This window comes from Vipera berus, assembly GCF_964194415.1.
Source record: "Vipera berus genome assembly, chromosome: 6".
Lineage (NCBI taxonomy): Eukaryota > Metazoa > Chordata > Lepidosauria > Squamata > Viperidae > Vipera > Vipera berus.
This window is the reverse complement of record NC_138208.1, coordinates 32,797,946-32,824,394: the sequence shown is the minus strand read 5'-3', so window position 1 is coordinate 32,824,394 and position 26,449 is coordinate 32,797,946. Positions and strand designations below refer to the sequence as shown.

Sequence of the window (26,449 nt, the reverse complement as noted above, 5' to 3'; positions counted from 1 at the left end):
TGGGTGGGCGTGGCCTACTGTGTGGGCATGATGGACATGGCCTACTGGGTGGGCGTGGCCAGCTCAATGTCACTCGCGTCAGGGTCTGGGCAGGACTGGCGCACGGGAGGTGGGACCGGGGTGACCATCGGGGAATGGTCCATTGGAGGAGCCTCACTGAGCCTCAGGCCATGCAGGGGGGCCCTGGACACTGGCATGGACTGCCCAGAGCCCTGGGCAATGGAAGTCAAGCGCCCAGCCTGGCCCTTGAGCTCCCACGTCACCAGGACCCTAAAGCCCTGCCTTGTCTAGCCGCAGTTCCCTGAGGGGCTGCCCACCTGCATTTACTACCTCCTCAAGGCTACTGCTTCTGTGCTTGCTCTCCTTGGCCAGGCTGCTCATGGTGGGTGCAGGAGGGCAAAGTGCGTGGGTCAGAGGGAGGCCCACTCCCTCTCCAAGCGAGGAGACCTGGCTTTGTAACCAAAGCATCCTCAGCAATAGGATGAGAGACCACCAGGGGATGGCAAAAAGCCAACAGGCTTGCTGGTGGCCAAGTACTAAGGCAGGACTTCCCTCAGACCCTCCCTCTCTCTTATTCCAATCTCCTTCCTTCCTCCTTCTTTTTCATTCCCATCTCCTTCCTTCTTTCCTTTTCTTTCTTTCTTCCTGTTTCCTTCCCCTCCTTCCTTCCTTCCTTCCCTCCCTCTGTGCCCAGGAAGGGATGAGGGGAGGGAGAGAGGGTGGCAGCACTTCTCTCAAGGAGTAAGAGAGAAGAGACCTTTGAGATCTTTTGTCCAAGCCCCTGCTCAAGCTGGGGACGTATACCATTCCAGACAATGGAATAATCCAATCTCTACTTAAAAGCCTCCAGTGATGGAGCATCCACAACTTCTGAAGGCAAGCCTTTTCACTGGTTAGTTTCACAAGTCCTTAGTTCTAGGCTGGTTTTCTTCTTCATTAGTTTCCATCTATTATTGCCTTCTGATGCTTTGGAAAATAGGTTGACCCCTTCTTCTCGGTGGCAGCCATCAAATATTAGAACATTGATATCATGTCACCACCCCTAGTCCTTTTCACTAAGCTAGAAACACCCAATTCCCACAAACATTTGTCATATGTTTTAGCCTTAAGCCCCCTAATCATCAATGTTTACCATCCATTTAGACCAGATGGGTTCCTCTGGTTTAGTTTATAGAACAGTGGCCATGAGCAGAGCCTTCTCAGAGACAGCACCCCAATTATAGAATTTTTTTTCAAGGAAAATATGAACAGTGCATCCCTCACCCGTTTAGAGGCAACTCCAAACACGGTTCAGCCAGGCATATGTAGAACAACTCCACATTTTATGGTCAAACAGCACTAAGTAAATTACTAATAATATTTTTCTTTCTTAAATGCACACTTTTAATATTGTTTTAAGCAGTGCTGGTGATGCTTTACAGTAGCTGTCTTTGAGAGTTTTTTTAAAAAACCACCCTGGATTTCTCAGAAACATTTAATTTTGAATTAGATGTTGATTTAATAAATTAGGCAGAAGAAACAAATGTTTTAATACATCTAAATCTCACAGACCTACTGCCTCCTAGGTGCATGCTGCAGAGAAAATAAGGCATTGCATTTCTAGCCAGCATAGCCACAGGATTATGGGAACTGTGGTCCATGACACCCAAAGACATTAGTTTGGATAAGGCTGGATTAAATTATAAAAGAGCAGATGAGAGGAAATAGAAGCAAGAAACTTTCCACACCTCTGACAAAATAATGGTTGGGGGGAGTTGACTCAACTTCCCATTCAGTCCAAAGAGTTCTATGATTTTAGGGAGGGGAGGTGGCAAGAATAGACCACAAAGCCAATCTGTGAGTTTGCTCTCTCGCCTGCCTGCACACCACCTCCCCAATGCAGCACATGGCTCCAAGCCATCTCCCCAGAAATCCTTTGCAAATAATTCTATATTTTTCTTTCTGGCCTCTCACTTTTCTGAGAATCGCAATGCGACTAACCCGACCCCCCAAATGGCCCCACCTTCTCGCTGGCCTTCTGCAAACTGCCTGGCATTTAGTCTTGTCATCTTGCTTCTCTTTGCTGCCGGTTGCTGTGGCTTTCCCACGCAGGGTTGCGGAAAGAGAAGCCCTCACAGGCTGTGATGCCAGGCAGTGGGCCATGGAGGTGCTGGTGGCGGGGGCGGCGCTGATTTAAACTTCGTGTTGGCCATCCAGAATGTGGTCAGTTTCAGATCCTCAGGGCCGCCCTTGAGGGGGATCGAAAGAAGGGTCCCAGCCTGCCCACCGCCTGGCCTGTGGGATGAAAGGCAGGGAGATGGGAGAGCACGGAGGCACAAACCAAGCGTTGCCCTCTCCACCATGTGGTAGGGTTGGAGAGGGCAGTGCAGCATTCACACCGGATAAAGAGACACAGCCTGGAACTGCCAGCAGATCCCCTTTTTGTAAGTTTGCTTACACTTTCCTTTCCCCACACTTTTTGCTTCAATCTCTCTTTGTCTCTCTCCCTCACACACAAAAACTCCCCCTGCTTTCTCCCCCTTCTCGCCCTTTTCCTCCAGCTGTACCTGAACGGAGTGTGAGGAAGTTAAAAAAAAGAAGGGGGGAAGAAAGGGGGAGGCTCCCCTTTTTTGTAACACCTCAGCTTCCTCCTCCTCCTCCCCTCCTGGCTCTCTCACTCTCTCTCACAAGCACACACACAGAAACCCTTCCTGCTTTCTCCTCCTCGCCCTTTTCCTCCAGCTGCACTTGAACGGAGTGGGAGGAGGTTAAAAAAGGGGAGAAGAAAGGGGGAGGCTCCCCTTTTTTGTAACACCTCGGCTTCCTCTCCTCCTGGCTCTCTCGTTTTCTCTCTCTCTCACACACACACACACACACTCACACACACACAGACACAGAAACCCTTCCTGCTTTCTCCTCCTCCTCACCTTTTCTCTCCAGCCACCACACGTTGCTAGCCGCCAGCAGTTCCAACAGAGTGGGTGAATGGCGGAGAGGCGAATGGGAGCCAGCCGATGCTTGGCTTGTGCCACTGCGCACTCCTATCTCCGCGCCTTTCATCCCACAGGCCGGGTGTGCTCTGGGGCATTAGGCTTACAGAACACCAAGGCCCAAGGGAGGAAAGACGTGGTGCAGCAGAATCAGACGAGGAGAGGCCCGGCAAAGCAGGGAATGGCCAGGTGTGATGGGCGAGGCTGGGAAGGGTGAGGCAGGGCAAAGTGAGGCAAATGAGCTGCAGCTGCTGCTGAAAGCCACCCAGCCCCTGAGCGCTCGTTGTTTCCTGTGCTTGCATCAGGAGGGCGCCCAGCCAGGTTGGGGTGGGCCAGGGCTGGGGCAGTGGAGGCTGGTCCCTTGCCATTTCTTGGACAGCTCTGGGGGGGGCAAATTTGGGCCCTCCCCAGCCTGGCCTCAGCACCTGCTGCTTTGGTGGCTTTATAGGCAGAGCTTTTCTGTCAGAGAAGAGAAGAGAACTTTGCAGCTCTGTCTACAGAGCCACCAAAGCAGCAGGTGCAGCTTGGAGGCTCGGGGAAGGAGGGCGCTAAAGTGGGTGGTCAGGCCATTGGCAAAAGAGCAATGCGTCTGAGCAGAAAACAGCCTCGGAACAAGTGGGACAGGTAAGGAAAGAAATCCTTAATCCCCCCAGAAACTGCCTTTCTTTCCTTACTTGACTCCCAGCACCATTCCGCTTCTCCTTTGTGATCCGCCCCCACCGTGTGCAAGGAAACAAAGGAAGGTTTTTTTGGGGGGGGGGAGAAAAGGTCAATCAATCAATTCCAACTTCTCGTGGAAGTCAGGTAAGGAAAGAAATGCAATTTCTGGGGGGAGCAAGGATTTCTTTCCTTACCTGCCCCATTTGTTCTGAGGCCGCTTTCTGCTCAGATGCGTTGCTCTTTTGCCAATGGCCCAACCGCTCACTTCAGCGCCCTCCCTCCCCGAGCCTCCAAGCTCCACCTGCTGCTTTGGTTGGCCTGCTGGCCCCCACCTCAACGCCCTGCCCACCATCTCCTAGCACAGCCACCCCAGTGCTGCAGAGGCTGTCCTGTCATGGGAAGGGCCTGCGCCCCACTCTCCCACCACCATGCATGGTAAGGTTGCCAGGCGTGCCCCTGCCCAGATGCCCTTGTCTCCCCCAAGTGTTTTTTTTATTAACCTGTCTTTCAGCTGCATTCTGTTTCTGTGTTCACTTCCCAGCCTTCGCTGCGTGTTTGTGGGACTATTGGTAAAAAAAAAAGTTCCATCAGACTAACTTCTTGAGATCTCACAAGAAGTTAGAAAGTCTCATGCAACTTTTTTTTTGTTTTTTGTTTTGTCCTACAAGCATATGGTGAAGGCTGAGAAGCGAATGGAGAAATGGAATGCAGCTGAAAGACAGGTTAGTAAAAAAAAACACTTGGGGGAGGCGGGGGCATCTGGGTGGGGGTGGGGGTGGCAACCTACCCTGCACAACTTCAGGTGTCTGGCAGGGGGAGGGAAGCAACTGGTCTACCACTATGCTAGCGCCACCGTGTTGCTTCTCTACCCCCCATGCACAAGCCCTGCCCCACCCCTTGCATGGAGTGCCCTGCTGTCGCTGCTCCCCCCACCCCAATGCGCCACGTTCTTTCCAGCTCCGATGTGTCACTTCCTCCGCCACTAAAAGTTCAATCAAGCAATTCCAACTTTTCTTTTTTTTGCACACGGCGGCGGAGGCCTAGGACTGGGGCGACAGCGTGCGTGCCCACAGAGAGGGCTCTGCGTGCCACATAAATCAATTGAGCGCCCCCGTTCTTGCAAAGCAACTTCAAGCCTCCTTAGTCCAGTCCCCCCTCCAACGTGACTCTCCCTTCCCACCCCCAAGAGCCTCTAAGCCCCTTCCCCTCCGCCTTACAAACGCCAGACCCCGGGAGTGGCAGGAAGCCCCTCTCCCTCACCCAAGCGGCATCTGAGCATAAGCAGAGCGTGCCCTGCTACCCGCTATCTCTCCCAGCAGTCTGGATAGCGGTACTTGGCGGTCTGGCGCCCCTCTCGCCCGCAGACCAAGCAGCGGCCCTCGCCAGCTGGCCTCGGCATGGCCGCCCCAAGCCCGGCTCTCCAGCGCGTCTTCCGGGCCCGTCTGGCCTCCTGGGTGGGGCTTGGCTCCAGACCCAGCGGCTGCTCCGTCTGCAAATGTACTCTCAAAGCTGGATTGCGCTCAGCCGTGCAGGCTGCTGAAAGGCGGGGACTCGGAGTTCCCGCGGTGGTTGCGGCTTCTGGAGTGCCGTTTGCAGAGTCTGGCCTGGAAGAGCGTGTCGTGTGAACGCAGCTCTTGCGTTTATTTCAAAGGGTGGGTGGAAGGAAAAGCCCCTTTGGGCTTCAAAAGGGAGGCTTTGCACCATCTGCATCAGACGGGGCTGAATCTGGCTTGTGTCGGACACTTGGCAACTGGCATGTAAATATTTTCCGGCGTATAAGATGAAAAATCTTGAAAATCTTCTCAAAAGTCGGGGGTCGTCTTATACGCCCAGTCGTCTTATACGCCGGAAAATATGGTATCCAAAATGGTCTAAGTAATTTTTCTTACTGTACTTAGTCAAATGTAGTATGTGCTAAAGTCACATAGGTGCTTCCAGTTTTGAGAAGATCACAAAAAATGTGGCATGCCTAATCTTGTTTGTTGAGATAGTTCTGAGAATCTCTGACATTCTTTAGGAGCAGTGATGTTCAATTTCTATCTGTTTGAGTGTTAAACTAGACATTGTACAGGCTTTCAAGAATTATACTTGGAGATGGCCATGATCTAAGATGGACCTAAGGGATAAGGGAAGTTGGGAATTGTTAAAGGATTATATTTCTAGTATCTAAAACAGGGGTCCCCAACTCCCGGTCCATGGACTGGCACCGTTGTGTGGCATGTCAGTAACCAGGCCATGCAAACAAGCGAAGCTGTATCAGTGGGATGCAGGCAGCACACAAAACCATGCCCCCTCTACTCCACGGAAAAACCTCTCTCTACGGAACCAGTCCCTGCTGCCCAAAAGATCTAAAGGCCACTGGTCTAAAACAAAAAACCCTTAACATTCTTTGTTCTCTTCATTGGGAGAGGCAAAGGAAGTTCTGGCAAACATGTCTTTTGCAATTCTACTGGGTGAAGTATCTGAAAGAACATACACAAAAGTGCCTTGTTCCAAATCAGGCTAGCTAATCCATCCAATAACTAACAGGCAGGTTCATTTCTACCTGAGATGCCAAGGATCAAAAAATAGCCCCTAGTATGTCAAGCCTGCTTAGTGATAAACCCCTCTGTAGTGCTGTAATGTATTAATGTATAAAAACTGACTTTTTGAAGCACATGCTCTTGCAAGGAAGAATAAATCTTTTGTAAGATATTTTGATTATATATGGCCACTTCCTATTTTAAAATTATTTATCAAAAGGAATATATGATTAGGCTTTTCCTAAAAAGAGTTTGTTTCAAGAAGACAGGTGTACTGTGCCTGTAGATGTCACATATGCTTCGCTGGATTCCACTAACTATTTATTCAAGTAAACAGATTTCTATATTCAGGTAGTCCTTGACTTATGACCATTAATTTGATAACTGTTCAAAGTTACAGTGGTACTAAAAAAAGTAACTTTATGAACATTTCGGTAAGGACCTGCCTCAGTTAGACTTCCCAAGAAAGCAGAATTCTTGAAACTTGCATTGTTTCGACAGGAACCTTTATTAAAAGGTATTGACAGTAGGAAAGTAAGGCAGGATCTGAGGATTTCCCACGCAAAATGGTAGATTAAAAGAAACATTCAAACCCCACCCCAACTGTCCATCCAGCCAATTCAAACAGTCAATCCATAGGTGTTAAATATTTGTGGGAAAGAACCAATAAAGCCCCGCTCTCAAGGCTGTCAGGTCTCTCTGCAGTTTCTTCCTCTGCCTGGAGATAAGGCAAATGGCCGGAGGCACATTCCATTTTCAGCCCAAGAAGGATACTTCAAAGAGAAAGGAAGAAAGCAAAGGAAATACACTGCAGAAAGCCCCCCCCCCATCAGAATGGCAGAACACCCAAAAGAGGAGAAAGAATAGGAAAGAGAGGAAATAGGGGTTCTGACAATTTCTCATATTTGTCCCAGTAGTCACATGATCAGAATTCGGGTCCTTGGCAACCAGCATGTGTTTATAACTGTTGCAGCATCTTGGGGACATGTGATTTCCATTTGGGACTTTTCCAGGGATGTTCCAGTAACCAAAATCAATGGAGGAAGGTGGATTTGCTGAATGATAGTGGCAAAAAAGGCCACAAAATCAAGTGCAACAGAATTTCTGGTCCAAATTGTGGTCATAAGTCAAGAACTATCTGTATACTTACCTGCTTGCTTGTTAGTAAGTAGCTTTGGAAATGTATTTATATAAAGAACATGTTCTTTTGGGCAAACTGATGGAAATTATAGAAAGATGGATCTGAAACATGTAGTAGTTAGGGTTTGTGCTAAAAGTGAATTAGATGTCCTTGTTTTGAAAGACATTTTTTCAGACAACCCCATCTCCTCCTCAATTTGTTGACACTTTCTCTTCTAAGCACATATTTAGAAGAAGGTGATGTAGTTATTCCCAGAGGCCTGAACTGATCCTTCATAGATAGTTTCTCAAGTTAGGCTGAGGATTAGTTGACTAAGCCAAGAGCCCAAAGGCCCTTATTTTCTTTGATTTAGACTGCTATATTAGAGAGTAAAGTGTCCAGTTCCTTAGCAGTAGCTAAGTGCTATTGTGGGTCAGTAATAAGAATTTAACATTTTGGTAGTAAATGTGTTTTTCTTTCTTGTTAGGCAGTAAAGATGTGCAAAAGAATGGTTTGACCTGCATTTTTACTCAAAGTAGTATGTATTTCATGAGTTTTGTTTCAATATGAACAAAACTTGCTGGCTTGATTTTAATATGGAACAAATCACAGCCATTTTAAATGGAATTGCCTGAAATGTTCTATGCTATTTTGAAAATGATGTAATTACAATTTATCTTGTGTTTTGCAATAGAAATATTATTATTTGAATTTTCCCCTCTGGGCTATGTCAACAGTTAGTAACAAGTTCTATCCCTGTTTAGACTGGGCAAGGTGAGTTGGGGGTTGAATTTTAGACCAGAATGGCAGAAATTTTAAGGAATACATTTCATGGTGACAAACTTATTCTGATTCTCTTTTCCCAGTCATTATGCCAGTCTTTGGGTACTAGACTGAAAAAGCACTGCTTGATTGTTTAAATAAAGATTCCTGCATATATCAGTTTATACATATACAGGTGAAACTCGAAAAATTAGAATATCGTGCAAAAGTTCATTTATTTCAGTAATACAACTTAAAAGGGGAAACTAATATATGAGATAGACTCATTACATGCAAAGCAAGATAGTTCAAGCCGTGATTTGTCATAATTGTGATGATTATGGCTTACAGCTCATGAAAACCCCAAATCCACAATCTCAGAAAACTAAAATATTGTGAAAAGGTGCAATATTCTAGGCTCAAAGTGTCCCACTCTAATCAGCTAATTAAGCCATAACACCTGCAAAGGGTTCCTGAGCCTTTTAATGGTCTCTCAGTCTGGTTCAGTAGGAATCACAATCATGGGGAAGACTGCTGACCTGACAGTTGTGCAGAAAACCATCATTGACACCCTCCATAAGGAGGGAAAGCCTCAAAAGGTAATTGCAAAAGAAGTTGGATGTTCCCAAAGTGCTGTATCAAAGCACATTAATAGAAAGTTATGTGGAAGGGAAAAGTGTGGAAGAAAAAGGTGCACAAGCAGCAGGGATGACCGCAGCCTGGAGAGGATTGTCAGGAAAAGGCCATTCAAAAGTGTTGGGGACTTTCACAAGGAGTGGACTGAGGCTGGAGTCAGTGCATCAAGAGCCACCACACACAGACGGATCCTGGACATGGGCTTCAAATGTCATATTCCCCTTGTCAAGCTGCTCCTGAACAACAAACAATGTCAGAAGCGTCTTATCTGGGCTAAAGAAAAACAGACCTGGTCTGTTGCTCAGTGGTCCAAAGTCCAACTTTTGCATCTCATTTGGAAACCAAGGACCCAGAGTCTGGAGGAGAATGGAGAGGCACACACTGTAAGATGCTTGAAGTCTAGTGTGAAGTTTCCACAGTCTGTGTTCATTTGGGGAGCCATGTCATCTGCTGGTGTTGGTCCACTGTGCTTCATTAAGTCCAGGGTCAACGCAGCCGTCTACCAGGAGATTTTGGAGCACTTCATGCTTCCTTCCGCAGACGAGCTTTATGGGGATGCTGACTTTATTTTCCAGCAGGACTCGGCACCTGCCCACACTGCCAAAAGCAACAAAACCTGGTTCAATGACCATGGGATTACTGTGCTTGATTGGCCAGCAAACTCGCCTGACCTGAACCCCATAGAGAATCTATGGGGCATTGCCAAGAGAAAGATGAGAGACATGAGACCGAACAATGTGGAAGAGCTGAAGGCCGCTATTGAAGCATCCTGGTCTTCCATAACACCTCAGCAGTGCCACAGGCTGATAGTTTCCATGCCAGGCCACATTGAGGCAGTAACTGCTGCAAAAGGGGCCCAAACCAAGTACTGAGTACATATGCATGCTTATACTTTTCAGAGGTCCGATATTATTCTATGTACACTCCTTGTTTTATTGATTGCATGTAATATTCTAATTTTCTGAGATTGTGGATTTGGGGTTTGCATGAGCTGTACGCCATAATCATCACAATTATGACAAATCACGGCTTGAACTATCTTGCTTTGCATGTAATGAGTCTATCTCATATATTAGTTTCCCCTTTTAAGTTGCATTACTGAAATGAACTTTTGCACGATATTCTAATTTTTCACATTTCACCTGTATGAATGTATAAGTTATATTATTGGATATACTTCAGGAAAAAATACAGATAAAATGTAAGTGCAAAAAAAAGACTTGTATAGTATTGGTTTAATTTGTCTGCCAAATTTGTGTAGTTAACTTCCTCTTCAAGGGCATTCTGGGAACTGTACACTAAGCTTAGTACTCATCAGTGCAGATCAGTGCTTTTTTTGTATAAGAAAAAGGTGCCAGAACTCACACATGTCATACAACCCACCTTACCTACCCTACAAGGTTCCATCCAAAAAAGGTGCCGGAACTCCGTTCTGAGCGTTCTATGAGAAAAAAAGCCCTGGTGCAGATATATTGGAACTAAAATATTCTTTTCTTCATTTCATTTAATAGCATCTACTTGCTACATTTTATAAAAGACTGAATATTGCTTTCAAAACACAAAAAAGAGATATGGTTGTTATTTTTGGGGTATGTTTGTGTGTATGTATTTATTAATCCTGATCCTCATATTATTCCCTTCAGACCACCAAGACTATATTTTGGAACCACTTTCCCTGCCAGAAAGTCTATTTGGCATTTCTGCTGAAGACGAATCACAATCTGTGCCTTGTCTATTCTGTGAAGAATATTATCCAATATCAGAACAAAATCAAATTCTGAAACACATGATCATAAAACACAAGCTTATCATAGCAGATGTCAAGCTGATTGCAGATTTTAGAAGGTATGTTTCCTTAAAATTAGGTAATGGATCTTAGCACAGAGATGCCATGATCTAATATGTCAGCCATTGTTTCTGCTGGTACAGTTGCAAGAAAAAGTATGTGAACCCTTTGGGATTACGTGGAGTTTTGCATGAATTGGCCATAAAATGCGCTCTAAACGTCATGTAAGTCACAACAATAGAAAAACACAGTCTGCTTGAAATAATACTACACAAACATTAGCTGTTGTCATGTTTTAATTGAACATAAGATGGAAACATTCACAGTGCAGGGTGGAAAAAGTATGTGAACCTTTGGACTTAATAACTGGCAGCAATAACCTCCTTTGGCAGCAATAACCTCAACCAAACGTTTCCTGTAGTTGCAGATCAGACCTGCACAACGATCTGGAGTAATTTTGGACCACTCCTCTTCACAAAACTGTTTCAGTGTAGCAATATTCTTGGGATGTCTGGTGTGAATCGCTCTCGTAAGGTCATGCCACAGCATTTCAATCGGGTTGAGGTCAGGACTCTGACTGGGCCACTCCAGAAGGCGTATTCTGTTCTGTTGAAGCCATTGTTTTGTTGAATTACTTGTATGCTTTGGGTCATTGTCCTGTTGTATCACCCATCCTCTGCGGAGCTTCAGTTGGCGGACAGATGGTCGTACGTTTTCCTGCAAAATGTCCTGATGAACTCTGGAATTCATTTTCCCATCAATGACAACAATCCGTCCAGGCCCTGAGGCAGCAAAGCAGCCCCAAACCATGATGCTCCCTCCGCCATGTTTTACAGTGGGGATGAGGTTTTGATGTTGGTGTGCTGTGCCTTTTTTTCTCCACACATAGTGTTGTGTGTTTTTCCCAAACAAGTCAATTTTGGTTTCATCTGTCCACAGTATATTTTGCCAGTAGTGCTGTGTAACATCCAGGTGCTCTTTTGCAAACTTCAACCTGTTCACCGCCCTGAGTCCTTCGGGAGAAGGGCGGTATAAAAATTTAATAAAACTAAACTAAACTAAACTAAACTAAACGTGGTGCAATATTTATTTTGGACAGCAATGGCTTCCTCCGTGGTGTCCTCCCATGTACTCCATTCTTGTTTAATGTTTTCCTTATTGTAGATGTGTCAACAAAAATGTTAGCATGTGCCAGAGATTTCTGTAGGTCTTTAGCTGACACTCTAGGATTCTTCTTTACCTCATTAAGCATTATGCGCTGTGCTCTTGCAGTCATTTTTACAGGACGACCACACCTAGGGAGAGTAGCAACAGTGCTAAACTTTCTCCATTTGTAGACAGTCTGTCTTACCGTGGACACATGAACATCAAGGCTTTTGGAGATACTTTTGTAACCCTTTCCAGCTTCATGCAAGTCAACAATTCTTGATCGTAGGTCTTCTGAGAGCTCTTTTCTGCGAGGCATGGTTCACATCAGACAGTGCTTCTTGAGACCAGTAAACCCAAAACAGGTGTGTGTTTTTAAAGGGCAGGACAGCTGTCAGCAACACATCCAATATCATCACACTGGTTGGAGTCAAGGTTGGCTCACTCCTGGCTCCAATTAGCTCTTCAAGAAGTCATTAGGCTAGGGGTTCACACACTTTTTCCACCCTGCACTGTGAATGTTTCCATCTTATGTTCAATTAAAACATGACAACAGCTAATGTTTGTGTAGTATTATTTTAAGCAGACTGTGTTTTTCTATTGTTGTGACTTACATGACGTTTAGAGCACATTTTATGGCCAATTCATGCAAAACTCCACGTAATCCCAAAGGGTTCACATACTTTTTCTTGCAACTGTAGATACTGCAAATAAAAGAAGAGGATTGATGAAGATCAGTGGAGACTTTAATGATTGGTTTAAACAAGAAAAATAATAACATAATTCTTAATAAATAATAGACACGCAAACAACAAATTTACATTTTTTCATAGTTTTAGGATTGTGGATGTGAAAGTCCATACTGGTAACTATGGATACAGGACTAATATTATCCGTGGTAGTGAATATGTGTGCCGAATAGTGCCAGTTATGAAAAAGTAGAGATCAGATCATTGTACAAATGTAGACTTCATCCTAGAATTTTTAACATAAAATTTCCTTCTTTGTCAGCTTAAACTTAGAACTAAAGACCCAGAAGAGAAACAGAACTTCAAAATTATTCTATGAGTTACCAACAACTCTACATAGTGGTATGAAACTTGTTTGGTTCTGATTTATTTCTGACTTTCTGCCATTTTATATTTAAATTTCTTCCTGTTAAAAGATAGATATTCAAACGAAAGTATTTTGGAGATGATCTTAAACACAGATAGGAATAATTTAATTAAAAAACCTAAAAAATAAACTTAGTAAATAAATTATCAGTCATCTGCCTATATACCAACAGCTCTTTTTCAAGCACTATTCTCTCAGAATCTCTTTAGCAAGATTTATTGAAAGGCAAAAGGAGGTATTAGAGGAATTCCACCAACTGAATTATTCCCCATCGAAAAAGCAGGATATACCAAAATGCAGGTAGTCCTCAACCTGTGACCACAATTGAGCCCAAATTTTTTGTGGCTAAGTGAGACATTTGCTAAGTGAATTTTGCCCCATTTTACAACTTTATTGCCATAATTGTTGTTAAGATAATAATATGGTTGTTAAGTGAATCTGGCTTCCCCATTGACTTTGCTTGTCAGAAGGTTACAAAACTAATCATATGACCCCAGGATACTACAACAATCACAAATATGAATCAGTTGCAAAGTGTCTGAATTTTTTTTCATATTTTATTATTTTTTATAAAATAACATTCTTTAGTATTTAGCAAACAGCATATTGTCTGGATTAATGTGTTTAAAAACAATCAGTAATAATTATTTTCTATATTTTCATAATATGTTAGTTAATAATATATTTATTACATCTTCACTTCACCCAGTACACTTCTTCTTACTAATACATATTTAATGTTACATAATACATATGTTCCTTTCTCTCTAACTTGTTTTTCTAGCTATTGATAAAAAGTTGTCCCATGTTCTTGTCAGAACCCATATCTACAGGGTTCCCCTTCCCCCCTCCTAACCTAATCCTTTTCTCCCCTCTCTCATCTTGAACTGATTCTCACTCTCTTCTCTTCTTGGATTTTGCCATAGTCCTGGGGGGAGCACTTGTGGGTTATTGCCTTGACTTCCTCTATCGCTACAATGTAACACTCCGCTTTCCTGCATATTTCTTCTGTGAACTTTCTCTTCCCTTATTGTCAGCTAGTAAAGGGGGGAGATGAAAGGAATGCAACCTCCAGCAACTGGTTTATCTCCGCACTCCCATGAGAAAGTGCGAAAAGCCGCCAAAACATTGCTGCTGCAGCAGAGACGGCCTGATGTTATCTCCCTTTTCCCACAAGGAACTTAACACCTGGGGATTGGCCTGTTTGAACTGACCGGATGAACTAAGGGGTGGGGTATTGCTTGGGACACTTTAACCTATTGATCTGAGCGGGAAATCCTCAGATCCTGTCTATCAACTTCTCCTAATAAAAGATCCTTTTGGAAGAAACTGCTTCCACGAGTTCTACTTTCTTGGGATGAGGTTTTGAAGTGGGCCCTGACGGTTCTAAAGTATACTGAATCTTCTTTCTCTTTTATCTTCAATGTCAATCTGTCCATTTCAGCACTATCTAAGATTTTCTTAACTCTTCCTCCATTGGTAGATTTTCATTTTTCCAATATTGAGCAATTACTATTCTTGCTGCAATTAATACATGTAAAATTAAATATATACATTCTTTCTCATAGTTTCCTATTATTATGCCTAACAAAAACAATTCTGGCTTAAAGTCTCTATGTTTTTAGTCATTTTCGCAAACCATATGTGTACTCTTGTCCAAAATCTTTTAGCTTTAGGGCATGTCCACCAGATATGACAGTAAGTACCTGGTTTTTGTTTGAATTTCCAACACTTATTAGACATATTTTAAAACATTTTTGCTAATCTCACCGGTGTTAAATGCCATCTATAAAACATTTTGTGTAAGTTTTTTTTTAAAATTCCATTTATATCCCGCCCTTCTCCGAAGACTCAGGGCGGCCTACAAGCTTAGCAGTAGCCTTCATTCTATGTATATGCCTGCTTATTAGGGCTTTCACACACACCCCCAAGTGGCATTATTACAAAGTCAGCTTAATTGCCCCCAACAATCTGGGTCCTCATTTTACCTACCTCGGAAGGATGGAAGGCTGAGTCAACCTTGAGCCTGGTGGGATGCGAACCTGCACTAATTGCAGGCAGCTGGTGTTACTTAAGGAGGCATTAGCCCACTGCTCCACCAAGGCTCCTTTATATGTTTTCTTTATATGTTGCCATTTTTGTTATTTTAAAGTTTCTTTCCCATAAGTTTTGCCACTTTTCTAATTCTATGTTATATCCAAAGTTCTTTGCCCATATTATCATTTTCTTTTACTTGTTCCTCTTCTATCTTTAAGCTTAGCAAATATTTGTAAAGTTTTTAAATCAGTTTTTCATCTATTTTCAGCAATATCTGATCACATTCTGTCTGTCTGTTCTTTGTAAAATCCAGTTGTTTTAACATCTTTTTCATATCTCATTTGAAATTGCAAGTATGGCCACCATGATAAATCAATACCCTGCTTTTCTACGTCTTGTCTATACTTCAATTTCCCTTCATTGTCCAAAATATCTTTATAGGTCACAACTTTCTCATAATTAATCAGGTTTGGGTAAGGAAATGCTTCCATTGTTGAAAGCCATCCAGATATTTAAATATAAATTTTGGCTTTTATTTTCTCCCATTCTAAAAAAAGTGCATTTCTTATATAATGATTTTGAAAATAACTATGTATTTTATTCTTCCCATACCACAGAAAGGCATGCCATCCCAGTTGTAGGTCATGCCCCTATAGGCATAATAGTCTTTTGTCTCTAAGCATGATCTACTCTTTTATCCATGATGTTGCTTGGTAATATAACATCCAGTCCAGCAGTCCAAGTCCTCCATTTTCTTTCGCTTCTTGTAACATTTTCAGTCTGATTCTAGCTTTTTTCCCTTGCCAGATAAATTTCAGTATTATTGTATTCAGTTCATCAAATAAGTTTTCCCCCAATCTTATAAGTATTGTTTGAAATAAGAAAAGTATTTTTGGTAAGATATTCATTTTCACTGATGCTATTCTCCCCAGCATCAAAAGTTGTGGATTTTTCCACTTTTCCAAATCTAGTTTTATTTGTTAAAGTAATCTTACGTAGTTATATTCTTTAATTGTTTTACATCTTGCTGTTAGATTGATTCCCAAATATTTAACTTTTTTAACTATTTGGAGATTTCTTTTTTTCTAGTTGATTTTTTTGTTTTTCTGTAAGATTTTTAGTTAACACTTTCGTCTTTTCTCTATTTATTTTCAACCCTGCCATTTTTCCAAATTTTTCTATTTTCTCCATAAGCTTGACGCTAGTTTCAAGTGGTTCTTCTAATATAAATTCCAAGTCTTCTGCAAATGCTTGTAGTTTATATTTTTCATCTTTTATCTCCAGTCCTTTAATTTTTATATCTTTCCTGATGTTTCTATTTAATATTTCCAGTATTAGTATAAATAGTAATGGGGATAATAGACATCCCTGTCTTGTGCCTTTTTTAATTTTAAAATTGTAATCTCCATTTACAATTATTTTAGCTGTTTGTTTATTATAAATTGTTTTGATTGTGTTTAGAAAATTTTCTCCAAAGTCCATTTCTTCTAGTTGCTGGAACATAAATTGCCAATTTACATTATCAAACTCCTTCTGTGCATCTAAAAATATTAATGCCATCTAGAAATATTAATGCCATCTATTTGCATGGGTGAATTTCATAGTACTTCCAAAACATCTAGAATCATTCTTAAGTTATTTTTTATTTGTCTTTTAGGTAAAAAAACATTTTGGTCTGTATGTATAAATTCAAACAAAAATTTCTTTAATCTTTCTACTATTATTGAGGCAAAAATTTTATAATCTACATTTCATAGCGATATTGGTTTGTAATTTTTTATTTGCAACAAGTCAGAATCTTCTTTAGGTATCAATGTAATATTAGCTTCTGTTCATGTATTTGGTATTTTAGCCTCCAAAAGTATTGCTTTACACAGTTCCTTCTAATATATCTTGCAAGGATTTGTAAAGTTTTGCAGGTAGTCAATCTGGGCCCGGGGTCTTATCATTTTTTTTTGCCTTTTTATGGCCTCTGTTATCTCCATCATTAATATTTTTCCATTTAATATGTTTTGAATATTCTGTGAATTTTTGGTAGATCTGCTTTTTTAAAGTACTGCTGCATTTTTTCTTTTGAAGTTTCCTATGTATCATAATGTGTCTCGTAGTAATCTTTAATGATTTTTTTATTGTATTATTATAAAACTGTAATTCACCTTTTGAATCTTGCAACTTGTTTATCAGTTTTTTCTCTTTTTCTTTTTTCAATTTATGTGCTAACCATCTCCCCGGTTTGTTAGCATTTTCAAAGAAGTTCTGTTTAGCCCTTTCAATTTATTGAGCCACTGTTTCCGCCTCTACAAGGTTTAATTGATGTTTTATTATTTCCATTTGCTTTTTAAGTGTTTTCTTTTGTGGGTCTATTTGTAATTCTGATTCTAATTTCTTAAATTCTTCCTTCAGCTTTATCTGTTGTTTTCTTTCTTTATTCTTTTTAGCAGTATAGGATATAGCCAAGCTTATAAAATATGCTTTAGCTGTATCCCACACATTTTGAAGTGATGTCTTTTCTTTCTTGTTAATTTTGAAAAAAAGTCCATTCCTTTGTTGCTAATTGTATAAATTCTTTTTCTTTCAATATAGATTTGTTCAAGGACCATCTTAATTTTTTCTTGGTTCTTCTCCAAATCATCTTTTTTGGATTATGATCTGCCAAAATATTAGTTTCTATCTCTATTTCTTTTTTAAAAAAACAAGTTTTATTGATTTTCCAGTTTAACAATTATATATTTAGAAAGCATCCTGGTGACTGGGTAATCAAAAATTCAATAACAGAGTTCAGGTTACATTATCAGAACATCCTTCTCTATTTCCCTTAATATTTAATACAACATATTTAAACTAATAGATTTCTAAGAATATTTATAAGAGTTAAAAAGTTTGTCAATCCAGTTTTAGTTAGACGTATCCATGTCCTGTTACTAAATGTTACCTAATTTTGATTTGAGTTGTAGTATTCAAGTTTAGCCTTTGACATCCAAAATAATATTCACTGCCCAAATTTCCCATATTTCACTACACCAAAAATTGTAACATCTAACATACACAGAATAGCTGAATAACTAATCTTTACCTAATAGACATTTATTTCACATCCTGATACCTCATATATTATAGATAGAAAAAGCTATATTTGTCAATCTACATCTACTTGCCACATTATCAGACTCTGTTTTAATTTTTGGCTAATTCTTAGTTCTTAAAGTATTCAGACACCTTTTAACATCAGACATAGGATCCATAAACCAAATTTCCGTTATTTCAGTATACAAACTACGATATCTAAGATAACCCTAATAAATATATAAGCGCATTCTAATTTTATCTCATAAACATTTTCTATTTCAGATCTTAATCACAAATTACTAAAAGAGTGGCCCTTAATAGGTCTCTAATAGCTCATTTTTCAAATCTAACTCTAGCTTTTTCTGCCAATCAGGTTTCCAGACCAAGGCCCTTAGGTTGCCAGATAGCTCTCCCTTGGCTTCAGCATGTATTATTTGAATCAAGGGACACCATCTGACCATCAATAATCCACAAAGCTAAACCATTTATAGTCATTAAGTTGTTGTCCTGTTGATTCAGATCTCTGTATTTGCTCTAATGTCTTTGTATTCAATTCGGTCTGGACTCTACTTTCCTCTAGATTCATCTGCTTAAGGTAGAGAGTCTTATCCAAATTTGCAGTTAATGCTTGGCTATCCAGGCTTTCAATAGACTATCTTTGTTGATCTTTCGCGTTCTCTATTTTAATATTACTGCCTTGCACTTGATATACTTCTGGAGTTATGGGCTCTTTAGATGAGATCAAAATTTGAGTATTAGGTTTTCTCATGCTTTGTTGTTGTTACTTAGATTTCTCTGTCTTAGTGATAGTTCCTTGTACTTTTAAAATTGTAGGTTCTTTGAATGAAGTCAAGCTTTGGATACTAGGTTTTTCAATGTCTTGTTGTTCCTTATATTCCTCTGTCTCAATAGTGGTTTGTTCCAATTTTGTCATTTTTTTAATTATAAGTTCTTTAATTGGAGTCTGGGTTTCAGTTTGTGGATTGAAGCTAAGATTTTTCAGTCTGGAGATAAATATCAGTAGTTTTGTAGATTGTTTCAAGTATAAGTTTATAATCAAGTGAAGTTTGTTGCTGGTCTCCCTCCATTTTTAGAATAGTTATAAATAGTCCTTTTTTTGTTGTTGTTGTTAGTTGCGAAGTCGTGTCCGACCCATCGTGACCCTATGGACAATGTTCCTCCAGGCCTTCCTGTCCTCTACCATGTTCTGGAGTCCATTTAAGCTCATGCCTACTGCTTCAGTGACTCCATCCAGCCACCTCATTCTCTGTCATCCCCTTCTTCTATTGCCCTCAATCTTTCCCAGCATTAGGCTCTTCTCCAGTGAGTCCTTCCTTCTCATTAGGTGGCCAAAGTATTTGAGTTTTAGCTTCAGGATCTGGCCTTCTAAAGAGCAGTCAGGGTTGATCTCCTCTAGGACTGACCGGTTTGATCGCCTTGCAGTCCAAGGGACTCGCAGGAGTCTTCTCCAGCACCATAGTTCAAAGGCTTCAATTCTTTGGCGCTCAGCCTTTCTTATGGTCCAGCTTCCACTGCCATACATTGCAACTGGGAAGACCATAGCCTTGACTATACACACTTTTGTTGACAGGGTGATGTCTCTGCTTTTTAGTGTGCTGTCTACATTTGCCATGGCTTTCCTCCCAAGGAGCAAGCGTCTTTTAAATTCTTGGCAACAGTCCCCATCTGCAGTGATCTTGGAGCCCAGGAAAATAAAATCTGTCACTACCTCCATTTCTTCCCCATCTATTTACCAGGAATTGAGAGGGCCAGATGCCATGATCTTGGTTTTCTTAATGTTTAGTTTCAACCCAACTTTTGCACTCTCCTTCTTCACCCGCAACAAGAGGCTCTTTAGTTTCTCTTCACTTTCTGCCATTAGAGTGGTATCATCTGCATATCTTAGGTTGTTGATGTTTCTTCCGGCAATCTTAATTCCAACTTTTGATTCATCTAGCCCTGCCTTTCTCATGATGTGCTCTGCATATAAGTTAAATAGGCAAGGCGACAGTATACAGCCTTGCCGGACTCCTTTCCCAATTTTGAACCAATCAGTGGTTCTGTGTCCAGTTCTCACTGTTACTTCTTGGCCCGCATATAGGTTTCTCAAGAGACAAATAAGATGGTCTGGTATGCCCATCTCTTTAAGGACTTGCCACAGTTTGTTATGATCCACACAATCAAAGGCTTTAGCATAGTCAATGAAGCAGAAGTAGATGTTTTTCTGGAACTCTCTAGCTTTCTCCATGATCCAGCATATGTTAGCAATTTGATCTCTAGTTCCTCTGCCTCTTCGAAATCCTGCCTGTACTTCTGGTAGTTCTCGATCCACATACTGCTGGAGTCTAGCTTGTAGAATTTTAAGCATAACTTTACTAGCATGAGAAATGAGTGCAATGGTGCGATAGTTTGAACATTCTTTGGCACTGCCTTTCTTTGGAATTGGAATGTAAACTGATCTTTTCCAATCCTGTGGCCACTGTTGAGTTTTCCAAATTTGCTGGCAAATTGAGTGTAGCACTTTTACTGCATCGTCTTTTAAGATTTTGAATAGCTCAGCTGGAATACTGTCACCTCCACTAGCTTTGTTGTTGCTCAGCTTTTCTAAGGCCCACTTCACTTCACATTCTAGGATGTCTGGCTCGAGGTCAGTGACCACCTCATTGTGATTATCAGGGACGTTAAGCTCATTCTTGTATAGTTCTTCTGTGTAATTTTGCCACCTCTTCTTAATCTCTTCTGCCTCTGTTAGGTCCCTGCCATTTTGGTCCTTTATCATGCCCATTTTTGCATGAGACGTTCCTTTCATCTCTCCAATTTTCTTGAAAAGATCTCTGGTCCTCCGTATTCTATTGTTTTCTTCTATTTCTTTGCATTGTTCATTTAAGAAGGCATTCTTATCTCTTCTAGCTATTCTTTGGAATTCTGCATTTAATTGGGCATATCTTTCTTTTTTTCCCTTGCCTTTCGCTTCCCTCCTTTCCTCAGCTATTTGCAAAGCTTCCTCAGACAGCCATTTTGCTTTCTTGCATTTCTTTTTCTTTGGGATGGTTTTGGTTGCTACCTGTTGTACAATGTTGCGAACCTCTGTCCATAGTTCTTCAGGCACTCTGTCTATCAGATCTAATTCCTTAAATCTATTTGTCACCTCTACTGTATATTGAACAGGGATATGATTTAATTCATACCTGACTGGCCTAGCGCTTTTCCCTACTTTCTTTAATTTAAGCCTAAACTTTGCAACAAGAAGCTCATGGTCTAAGCCACAGTCAGCTCCTGGTCTTGTTTTTACTGACTGTATAGAGCTTCTCCATCTTTGGCTGCGGAGCATATAGTCAATCTGAATTCTGTGTTGACCGTCTGGTGATGTCCATGTGTAAAGCTGTCTCTTGGGTTGTTGGAAAAGAGTGTTTGCTATGACGATCGTATTCTCTTGACAAAATTCTATCAGCCTGTGCCCTGCTTCATTTTGTACTCCAAGGCCAAACTTGCCTGTTATTCCAGTTATCTTTTGGCTTCCTACTTTAGCATTCCAATCCCCCATGACAATAAGGACATCATTTTTGGGTGTTAGTTCTATAAGGTGCTGTAGGGCTCATAGAACCGGTCAATTTCATCCTCTTCAGCACTGGTGGTTGGGGCATAGACTTGGACTACTGTGATATTGAATGGTTTGCCTTGGATTCGAACTGAGATCATTCTGTCATTTTGAGGATTGTATCCTAGTATTGTTTTTCCTACTTTTTCTTTTTTTATTAAAAAGTTTTACAGTACATTTTATTTTTAACAAAACAAAACAAAACCCCTCCCAACCCCCTCCCCTCTTCCCAACCCTCCCCAACACCTCCCTCCCTCCCCCTCCCCCCTCCCCGACTTCCCAGAGCTAAATACAAGGTATAAAAGTACAAACAATCATAATCTACCATATGCAAACAACAATAAACTATTAAATCTATCGCACTTTAACTCTTATAAAATAACTACAAGCAATATAAATATCACATCAATACTTATTCAAATGCTAAATGAAACTTTTTAGTCCCATATTTATTCTGGATATAATCAATCCATTTTTTCCACTCCACAATATATCTCTGTTGCGAATGGTCTTTCAAGTACGCTGAGATCTTTGCCATTTCCGCCAGGTTGGAAACTTTTAAAGTCCATTCTTCTATAGTCGGCAGTTCTTCCTTCTTCCAATATTGCCCTACTAAAGGTCTTGCTGCTGTAATTAAATTCAACATCAACTTAGTGTCCACAACAGTAGTGTCAGTAATAATGCCCAGTAAAAACAATTGCGGACAAAACTTTATCCTTTTCTTAAATATCTTTTGCATATTCCACCAAATTTTAATCCAAAATGCTTTAACCTTTTTACAGGTCTACCATATATGAAAATACGTTGCATCTTCACCACCACACCTCCAACATTTAGTCTGACAGTTCAGATACATACTTGCTAATTTTTTAGGATCTAAGTGCCACCTATAAAACATTTTATAAAAGTTCTCTCTTAAATTTTGAGCTTGCGTAAATTTTATATTTCTCACCCAAATCTTTTCCCAAGTATCCATTGTAATGACTTCTTGAAAATTCTGAGCCCACTTTATCATACAGTCCTTTCGGCTGCAGAGCATATAGTCAATCTGATTTCTGTGTTGACCGTCTGGTGATGTCCATGTGTAAAGCTGTCTCTTGGGTTGTTGGAAAAGAGTGTTTGCTATGACCATCGTATTCTCTTGACAAAATTCTATCAGCCTGTGCACTGCTTCATTTTGTACTCCAAGGCCAAACTTGCCTGTTATTCCAGTTATCTTTTGGCTTCCTACTTTAGCATTCCAATCCCCCATGACAATAAGGACATCATTTTTGGGTGTTAGTTCTATAAGGTGCTGTAGGGCTTCATAGAACCGGTCAATTTCATCCTCTTCAGCACTGGTGGTTGGGGCATAGACTTGGACTACTGTGATATTGAATGGTTTGCCTTGGATTCGAACTGAGATCATTCTGTCATTTTGAGGATTGTATCCCAGTATTGCTTTTCCTACTTTTTTATTGACTATGAAGGCTACTCCATTTCTTCTGAGGGATTCTTGCCTGCAGTAGTGTACCTGATGGTCATCTGAATTAAATTCACCCATTCCTGCCCATTTTAGTTCGCTGATACCTAAGATATCGATGTTGTCATCTCTTGTTTGACCATGTCCAGCTTTCCTTGATTCATGGATCTTACATTCTAGGTTCCTATGGAGAAAAAATCTTTACAGCATCGGACTTTCCTTTCACCACCAGACATATCCACAGCTGAGCATGCTTTCGGCTTTGGCCCAGTCGTTTCATTCTTTCTGGCGCTACTAGTACTAGCCCTCTACTCTTTCCCAGTAGCATATTGGACGCCTTCCGACCTGAGGTGCTCATCTTCCAGCGTCATATCGTTTTGCCTTTTGGTACTGTCCATAGGGTTTTCATGGCAAAGATACTGGAGTGGGTTGCCATTTCCTTCTCCAGTAGATCACGTTTTGTCAGAACTCTCTGCTAAGACCTTTCTGTCTTGGGTGGCCCTGCATGGCATAGCTCATAGCTTCATTGAATTACGCAAGCCCCTTCGCCACGATAAGGCAGTAATCCATGAAGGGGAAATAGTCCTTTAGTGGAGGCTAATTTTAAACAAAAGTCAGTAAATGTTCACCTCCACAGATCTTAAAAGCTAAGTTCAGCTCACAGCTGTTTCAGGCTTTTATCTTTAACTAGTGCCAACGACAAATTCAGATTATGAAGAAAAATATTTGGCAATAGTATTCACTTGCTGTACCAGGCTTAGCCACAAGATGTCCCCAGAGTATTTAAAGTCCTTTTCAGACAGAGTGAATTTTATCAATTTATGTGTGGGGTTTTTTTCTTTTTTCTCCTTTTCTTTCTTTTATTTCCAAATAGATAAAATAGCCAGTTCCCGTGAAAATAGGGGTTTTTGGGTCATCAAAAATAAAAGAGTAGAAAGGATGTAGATCCAATTAGTTAGTTACATTTTTTCAAGGTACTGTATATTTTTTTCCAATGTATTCAGACACCGCCATTTAAAGAGGTAGAAACAGATTGGAAAGGCTTTTAACAGGAGAAGGTAAAAAATTGGAATAAAGAGAAGGCAGGTCTCACCCAGTTCCTCCACTGAGCTTTCAAGTGCTTGGTGGTGAGTTTGGCCTCAGCAGGAAACGGCTGAAATGATGGGCCATGGGAGTGGCCGATCTTTTCTCCGTCGGTCCAAAGAGCTTCTCCAGGCCGATGGCAGGGCTGCCACCCTTCCACCATCGACTGGAGGTCCTCTCCCCCACTCGTCACCCCTCCAGGGTGACTTTCGACCCCTTTACAGGGGTCCCCCAGCAAAAGAAATCCAGATGACACAAGGAACGATTGCCTCTAGCGTCTAGCTGTGCCGTGATCTGGAACTGGAAGCCATTTCTATCTCTATTTCTTGTATCATAGTGGTAAGTTCAGAGGATATCCATATCATATCAATTCTAGACCATGATTTGTGTCTATTTGAATAAAATGTATATTGCAATTTGGGTTTTTTTCTCTCCATGTCTTTTTTTTAATTGAAAAGTTTTACAATACATTTTTCCATAACATACACCCTCCCTACCCCTCCCCTACCCCTTACCCCCCCTCCCCCTCCCTACTTCCCAGAGCTGAATACAGGGTATAAACTACAAACTAAAGCTAAAATATACTAACAAACTAAAAAAATAACATATAATTCTAACGCACTTTAACTCCTCTTAAACATAACTATATTATTAATAAATAGCATACCTAATACTACATCACATAAAACCAGTACTTATTCAGATACTAAATGAAATTTTTTAGTCCCATATTTATTCTGTATATATTGAATCCATCTTCTCCATTCCAAAATATATCTCTGTTGCGATTGTTCTTTCAAATAAGCTGAAATCTTTGCCATTTCCGCCTAGTTAGAAACTTTCAAAGTCCATTCTTCTATAGTAGGCAAATCCTCCTTCTTCCAATATTGCGCTACTAAGAGTCTTGCTGCCGTAATTAAATTCAAAACCAATTTAGTATCTATAACAGTAAAATCTGTAATAATGCCCAACAAAAACAACTATGGAGAAAACTTTCTCCTTTTCTTAAATATTTTCTGCATATTCCACCAAATTTTAATCCAAAAAGCTTTGACTTTTTTACAAGTCCACCATATATGATAGTATGTTGCATCCTCACAACCACACCTCCAACATTTAGGCTTACAGTTCGGATACATACATGCTAATTTCTTAGGATCTAAATGCCACCTATAAAACATTTTATAAAAATTCTCTCTTAAGTTTTGAGCCTGTGTAAATTTTACATTTCTAACCCAAATCTTTTCCCAAGTATCCATTGTTATAACCTCCTGGAGATTCTGGGCCCACTTTATCATACAATCTTTAACAAGTTCCGTTTCTGAATCAATTTCTATCAATGCATTATATATCCTTTTTTATATGTGCTTGACCTTGATCTCTAATTTGTTTTACCAAATTTCCATCAATTATCGAAATACCAACTTTCTGATCTTCTTTCCATCTTGCTTGTAACTGCCCATACTGAAACCAAGTTTGTACAATCTTTTCTTCTTTTAAAATATTATATGACTTTAATTGCCATACATTCCCTTCCATCCTTAAAATTTCTTTATATGTAGTCACATCATGTTTAAATCCAACGTTTATATTTTCTATTGCATGTTTAGGTATTGCCCAAATTGGAATTTTATAATTTAACTTATGTCTGTATTTTTTCCATACTCACAACAGAGCACACCTTAATACATGTATCTTAAAAATATTATCCACCTTCTTATCATACAATAAATATGCATGCCAACCAAATAACAAATCATGACCCTCAATATTCAATAATCTCCCTTGTGTTAAATTAAACCAATCACTAATTGATGATAAAGCAGCAGCTTCATAATATAATTTAAAATTGGGCATTTTTAATCCACCTCTTTCCCATACATCTTGCATTATCTTAAATTTAACTCTTGGTCTTTTCCCTGCCCAAACAAATTTATTAATACCTTTCTGCCATTCCTCCAAATTTGAATCTTTTTTAACTATAGGTATCATTTGAAACAAAAATAAAAATTTTGGCAGAACATTCATTTTTACTGCTGCAATTGTTCCTAATAAAGATAATTGTAATTTTTTCCAACCATCTAATTCTTTTTGTATTTTTAACCATAATAATTCATAATTATTTTTGTATAATTTCACATTTGAAGCTGCAAGGTATACACCCAAATATGTAACCTTTTTAACTATTTCAAATCCCGTTAACTCTTCTAAAGTAACCTTTTGTCCTATAGACATATTTTTAGACAATATTTTGGTTTTTGCGTGTTTATCTTAAATCCAGAAACTTTCCCATATGACTTTATTATCTAATCTCATATTATTCTGACTGATCTCTTCCACTCGCTCATCCAGACGCTCGATACAAATAGCAAACCCTTGAAATGCAGCCAAAATGTCTGCTCTAATTTCAGTATTCTTCTCCTCAATAAGTCCAGCTATTTGTTGTGATTGAATTTGTAAAGCATCATGCAAATCCTTTATTGTTA

General features: G+C 40.3%; 1 protein-coding gene across 4 annotated transcripts in view; it reads left to right on the top strand.

The window, feature by feature from the left end:
- The window catches only part of ZNF277 (zinc finger protein 277), a 146,428-nt gene that overhangs the window by 34,426 nt on the left and 85,553 nt on the right, over positions 1 to 26,449 (top strand). For 2 of the 4 annotated variants that reach the window (XM_081331107.1, XM_081331105.1), the window contains exon 2: positions 10,313 to 10,514. The exons of 1 other annotated variant lie outside the window; for it this stretch is intronic. In XM_081331107.1, coding sequence (XP_081187233.1) covers positions 10,313 to 10,514 — 202 coding nt within the window. Of the gene's footprint in view, positions 1 to 7,170; positions 7,316 to 10,312; positions 10,515 to 26,449 lie in introns of those variants that run through there. One more of the 4 variants, XM_081331108.1, reaches the window with a different exon arrangement.